General features: G+C 45.0%; 1 protein-coding gene across 1 annotated transcript in view; it reads left to right on the top strand.

Moving 5' to 3' along the window:
• Positions 1 to 3,877, top strand: part of LOC102387697 (protein FAM172A) — a 194,306-nt gene extending 190,429 nt beyond the window's left edge. The window contains exon 5 of the mRNA XM_006026799.3: positions 294 to 3,877. Coding sequence (XP_006026861.1) covers positions 294 to 436 — 143 coding nt within the window. The 3' untranslated portion in view covers positions 437 to 3,877. The remainder of the gene's footprint in view (positions 1 to 293) is intronic.
• The last annotated feature ends 2,363 nt before the right edge of the window (positions 3,878 to 6,240 follow it).

Here is a 6,240-nt window from a genome sequence, read left to right as displayed (position 1 = left end):
CGCATCCCACTGGTTAAGAAACACTGATTTATTATATTTTTAACTAAATGGCAGTTACATTTTAGTTGCACGTTGTAACTAAATGTCCCTCCTGGACTTCAGCTGAGAACCCTTCCCCCCCCCCTCCTCCAATGACCACCAGGGGGCTTCTGAATGGTGACACTTGGTGCTGGCATAAGCAGTGCCAGTGCTGCTTGCTAAGGGCTCACCTTCCCCGTGCTGGGCTGAACCCTGGACCAGCTGAGCACACAACTGCCCCCAGTGAATGAAACTGTGCTCTTTGTGTCTTGCAGGTACGGAGAGGCACGAGCTCACGTCCTGGAAGAGTTTTCCATCTATTTTCAAGTTCTTCAGTGAAGCAATAGAAGCCAAGACCAGCTCGGTGAAGCCGGCCCCGACCCGGCGCTCCAACAGAATCAGATACGAAGAGTTTTAAGAGGCAAAAGGCATCTTGTCGCTGTCTTGTCTTCTGCAAGCAGTCTCCCAGCCCCTCATTAGATTGTTTTCTTCCTAGAGCACAGGGTCGTGATGTATACATCTAAATAGCGTTTTGCATTATTTCTAGATGAGTGCAACTGTCAAAGCAATATGGGTTCACTGGTTGTGCTTCCTGTGGGCTGTAGCTTGGATTTCGTGCTGCCCATCAGTGCGCAGATTAAGGCTGACAGCAGTACTGCACAGTGCAGCATGGTGCAGCTCTAATTGCCCTGACATAGCCCTGCACCGAGCTGATGCCAGAGTTTAACAGCTTCTTCGTGGTCCTATCGCCTGTAGGATTTTGGCTGCTTCCTTCCAGGGGGTCACTACTTCTTTTTTTTATGATGATTTGGACAGGAGCAAACTTGGGGCTTTATGCGTTTAAAAAAAAAAACCCCAACCAATAATGATTGCTTTTAAATGATTTATCCAGGTAGATTTTCCCCCTCTCCCATTCTTTTCCTCTTTCCTCCCCGCCCCTAAAATAGTCTGTAGCCTTTTTAAAAAGGCTTAAGACACGTTTTTAACAAAATAATGCTCTTGTTTGTGCTTTTATAGGGTTTATTTTTAAAGCCACAGTGACTCGATTGAAATGAAAAAAGAGGGGGGAAAACACAGCACAAAGATGATGAAGTAGCCTCTGGAATTTAAAGATATATTGTTCTCTGTACCTCTAACAATCTCTTTTTTCCCCTTCTCCTTCTGACACCAGGGGAGAGACTCTGCATAAAGTAGCTCCTATGAAATATTAAATTAATGAACAGCTATTTCTGTGGAGGAACGTCTCTGAATTTAAAATCAGGTTGCCAATAAATCTGCACGTTACAAAAGAGAAGGACTACTTTTAAAGCAGCCCCTTCCAATGCTGTTTCTGCTCAAATCTTTGGCTTGGGGCCGTTAACGTGCCCATTTTCAGAGGGAGTTTGCAACCCCCGATCCGTTTGAAATGGCAAACTGCTGCTTGATTTAGGAGCAGTTGTAACACGGAGTAAAAACCTGCATTTTAAAATTGACTTGCAGAACTCGGTTGCTAGCTTGATCTTAATTTTTTTTTACTTTTATTCTAACAGAATGCCTATTTTGACAAAGCAGCGTGTCAATTAGAGAGAGAGACGATTTTGACATTTTGAACGATAAGAAACTGTACACGCCGTCACCTTTTCCTTCTCTAGGACCAAGCGGTAACAGCTTTCTTCCTGTGCCGCTGATCAGAAGAGCCCCGTTGGCCCAAATGTATGGGAAAGTCCCTTTGTATAAATTGTTTCTTTTCCTGGATCAGTGGCCTTCTTTGTAGATCTCCACTTGCTTATGAAAGTCCTACCTTAAAATGCCAGTGGCTTTTTATTATTATTATTTTGCCAATTCAGCAACGGTCTGGACCGCACTGTGAAACCGGATAGCAAAAAAAAAACAAGTCACGAGTTAATGATTTCTGCTGATTATTTTTAATTTAGAGATGCTTCAGTTTTCATATTCGATTTTTTTAAAGGTTTTAATGCCTCGTTCTCCTGTAATTCTCCCGCTTTTAAATGCAACCAGGCCTAAAATCCATCTGGTATCCCTTTCTTTCAAGCGTTTGCAAAAAAAAAAAAAAAAAAAAAAGGAAGAGGAGGAAGAAAGTTCCTGCCTTATATGCTCATCCTGAAGTGTACAGCCAGTTCCACAGGACTGAAATCCTCAGAAAATCATTGAAATTCCAGACCTCAGAGGGAAGTGTTTTTAGTAATAGGAGCTGATGTCAGCAACTTTTAACTGCTAATGTCTGATAAGCAACAATACGTGCCTGATACCGTGTGTGGCGTGCAAGGACACTAATTAGTTCTTAGAGTTTTGATGATGCTAAATTGAAGTGATCTTTTCTTCAGTGCCCGTGGCTGCCTCGCCTCTGATGCTGTTAGAGCAGGAGGCGAAAGGAGACCAAAATCAAAACGGTATTTCACCCCACTGCCGTGTGTCTTCAAACCCAGGGAAGTCAGCATCTGCCACATGGGTTTCAAATGTAATCTTTCCCATTGCAGAGCTGCAGGGAGGAATTCAGCCCGGAGGGGAGGGCGTTGCTGTCACAATACAAAGTGGGTTTACTTTTTTTCTCTTTTTATTTGTTTAAGTGTTCACTGTGGCTTTGGGTGAGTTTTGGCCGGAGCAACCGCAGCGGTCGCCGAGCCCGAGCCCTCCGCAGTGGCAGGAGAGATCCTTGCGGGTCTTTCCATTTTCCCCGCGACCTGGTCCCCTGCCAAAGCAGCTGGGACACGCCGAGGACATGCACCAGCCCTTGCAGGGGACCTGCAGTCCTCTCAGCACCTCTTCTATTTTTCCTCCCCAACCTTTGCTTGTAACAAGAGTCAATCACTGTAAAGTTGCCCGCGAGCGCTCTGCCGGCTCCTCCCCACCCCTGGCTGCCTGGGTCCTCATCTCTCCCTCTTCTAAGTGGCCCTTTACACATGTGATCCCTGGGGTAGACCTCAGCTCGGGGAGGAGGGGGCACTGCGGGCTCCAGAGCTTCCCCAGCCGGGATCCCCGCCTGCAACTGACCGGGCTCCTCCACCTGTTGAGCCGGGGGTGGTCGTGCAGCTCTAATGCTGCTCCCTGCCTTCGTCGCCAAGGAGTTGGTGGTCCTGGCCTCCTGTCCGCTCGGGGCTGGCCTGCCACCTGCCCAAATATCTGTGCTGTGTCCCCTCCACACGGGTTTGCACTGCTGGCTTTGCATGTCACATTTGAGCTCTGTGCTTGGGGAAGGGGGTGCGGGGCGGGAAGGAGAGGTCCTGAAACTGACACGCTTTCCGCTCCGGGAGCGCTTCGGGGGTCGCCAAGGTGCCAAATATCACCAGATCGATCTATTTTTTTATGTTTTCACGAAAAAAAGCACTGTAAAAAAAAAAAAAAAAAAGATTTGTACGGTAAGATTTGCCCTTTTTCAAGTCCCTTTCTGGTGCCCTGGCCCGGCTTGTTTTATTGCTTCTGTAAAGAGCTGCAAAGCACAGGGAGTTCTTATGGACTGTATATTTCTGTTTACACTTAGAACAAAAATAAAGATGCTCTTTTTTTTTCTCTCTCTTCTAAAGTGCCGTGGTGGTTCTTTCCGCGGAGACACCCTGGCATGGAGCTCTTTGTCCGGTAGGCTTCCTTCAGAGGGAACTAGACATATACCCCGAATGGTGCACCAAGGGAATCCAGAGTATAAATCGAGCAGCTGAAACTCTGACTCTGTCGATAATTGTGTATGGCCGAACACCAGCCCCCCTTGCCTGCTCTGAACTCGCTTTACCTATCACTATGCAAAGAGAGTTTGCGTAAATAATAGCCTCTCTCGGATTAGATTTTTTTTTTCTAATGGAAGTGGGTGATCCTTTTTTTTTCCTCTGGAGCAATCTGCAAGTTGGCAAATATATTAGCAACTAATAAATGGAAACGCAATGCCCTTCTCTCCTCCCCCATCCCTAAAACGAGTAAGTGTAAAAAAAAAAAACAACAACCCCTCATTCCCTTCTTGCTTTGTTTGGCTTGATCCTTACAGTAAAGGATATTTGGGAATAAGGGACGAATAATCAGAGGCTAATTAATGTCTTATTATTGTATCAAAGCCGCCTGGACCCCGGAGTCAACAGAGATCTTGGAGAGAGGAAGTTCCTCTCTGCTTTCTCGGTTAGAAAGCAGCCCCACGAGTTGGAGGCTCACGATTTCTGTGAGGGCACAAGCCTGTTCACCTGCCTTTGCTCCCACGGCCCAGCTAAAGGGATTCCCATTAATGATGCCCGTTCCCGTGGCTTGCCTGGTTTGTGTTATACCACACACCTGGGCTTTGCAGTAGGTGAAGCCGCCTGGATCCACCCATTGCATCTAGTGAAAATTTCCCATCGTGGAAACGGGGAGAAAGCTGAAAGAGACCTGTTATGCCACCAAAGTGTATTTCAGCCCCACCACCCTCAGCCTCTCTCCATTTGAATGCGGATTTCTGCCTTCCTCGTACTAGAGTGACTAAGTGGGAGTCTCTTGAATTGTTCCTCTTCCTTTTAACTGATATTCCATTAATCTCTCTTTCAAAAAAAAAAAAAAAGAAAAAAAGAAAAGAAAAGAAAAGAAAGACCAGTTTGAGGCTAGGGGAAAAAAAGAGTTTTAATCAACACCTAACAAAGCTTCACCCCCTCCTCGCTACAGAATCAGCTTTGTTATCCAGTGTTAGATTGGAAGAAGCAGTCTTGGACTGTCCTATATGTGAAGAATGTACGCGGGGAGGTAAGCTGTTGAAAGGGGGAAAATAACACAAAGTCGATTAACAGTGTTTCTAGGCGAGATGAAACCATCAAAGCATTCCAGCGTTTATCTCCAAATCTGTGTAGTGTAAAAAGGTAACAATGATAGTCTTAAACCGCACTTAGGAGGGATGAATGTTGATTTAATTGATTCATTTGGATCGATGTTTTTAAAGTTTCACACCACTGATCTTTCATGTAGTGATGTCTTTAGCAGTCAGAGGTCTGACATGAGCCTTCTCAGATTTCATCACTGGGAAGCTCCATGACATCTGACATTATTCGACAGACTGAGGACTGGTAACTTTGGGACCGGGAGACCCAAATGCCAAAAAGATGTAAGAGCAAGGTTGGATGCAAAGGGGTCTTATTATTTCGTCACAACTGAGCCCTGGATCTAAGGCTATCAGAAGTCTGAGATCCCCACTTCTCACCCAGATCTTACATCCGATGGGGAAATTTAGCACGGCTGTACTGGGAAAGAGAAAGAGGCCCTGCTATTACCCTGTGCTCCGACGTGCGATGTGCCTGGTCACACAATCCAGCTGACTCTGCGCGAGCATTTGAAGTTGGGGCGGGGAAAAACTTTTCGTATGAAATGCAGCACTCCATGTGGATGGAGCTTCCGCTGTTTATCTGCTACTCAGCACCTTGGATCTAGACAGCAGTTTAGATTTATCCCCTTGGTCTTGATTAAGGGGAATATGGGGCTTCCAGACGATCCCTGCGAAACATCTGCTTTGGTCTCTCTAAGAATTTCCCTCCAACCTACAAATGGAAGCTGCCATAGCCAAGATAGTTCTGCAATGCACTGTTTTCTAGCTGCCAAATTAAAATAGCCTTCCAAGAACTATGCAGTGTACATTTAAAACTGGCATGCATCTGAAACACACATATATATAACATTTGTTATAAATTATGTTGTAAATTATGTTGATAGTCGACAAAGCGTGAAGAGATGAACTCGAGAAACTTTGCAGGAGATGGCATTTATCGTGGTACCATCGCAATGCCACAAATTTTCACTTTTCTGTTCCATTTGGGATTGCATGTGCTTGTGAGTATTTCACTAGATCAGTGACAGCTCTTTATTTGCATAATTATATGCTCTGGTCTGAAGAGAAAACTAACCCCCAAATTTCATGGGTCACCAAACTGCGACAATCAATGTTTTATCACGTATGCTAAGCAAAACCTAAGAAGCTATATGAAGTTTCTTGGGGAGTTTTTACTCCTCAGAAAATTAAAGATTTTGTGCCTCTTGAATAGATGCAAAATCTTTCCAAGCTCTTTGTCACTGAATTCCGTTTGAAGGCAAAACTAGAGATTAACACGTAGATCTGGATTTTAGACCCACCAGCATTACTTCAAAGTGGGGTTAGACAGCCAGGTTTATTGCATTGCTAAATTTCCCCTGTTTAAGTACTGTAACTCAACGTTGTAGCTTCAATAACAAAAATGGGGAAATTCAGACAATCTTGAGACTTCTCAAGTGAATAGTAACTGGTGGGTT

This window comes from Alligator sinensis, unplaced genomic scaffold, assembly GCF_000455745.1.
Source record: "Alligator sinensis unplaced genomic scaffold, ASM45574v1 scaffold545_1, whole genome shotgun sequence".
NCBI classification, from domain to species: domain Eukaryota; kingdom Metazoa; phylum Chordata; order Crocodylia; family Alligatoridae; genus Alligator; species Alligator sinensis.
Note: the sequence above shows the minus strand (reverse complement) of the source record. Positions and strands in the feature narration are given on the sequence as shown.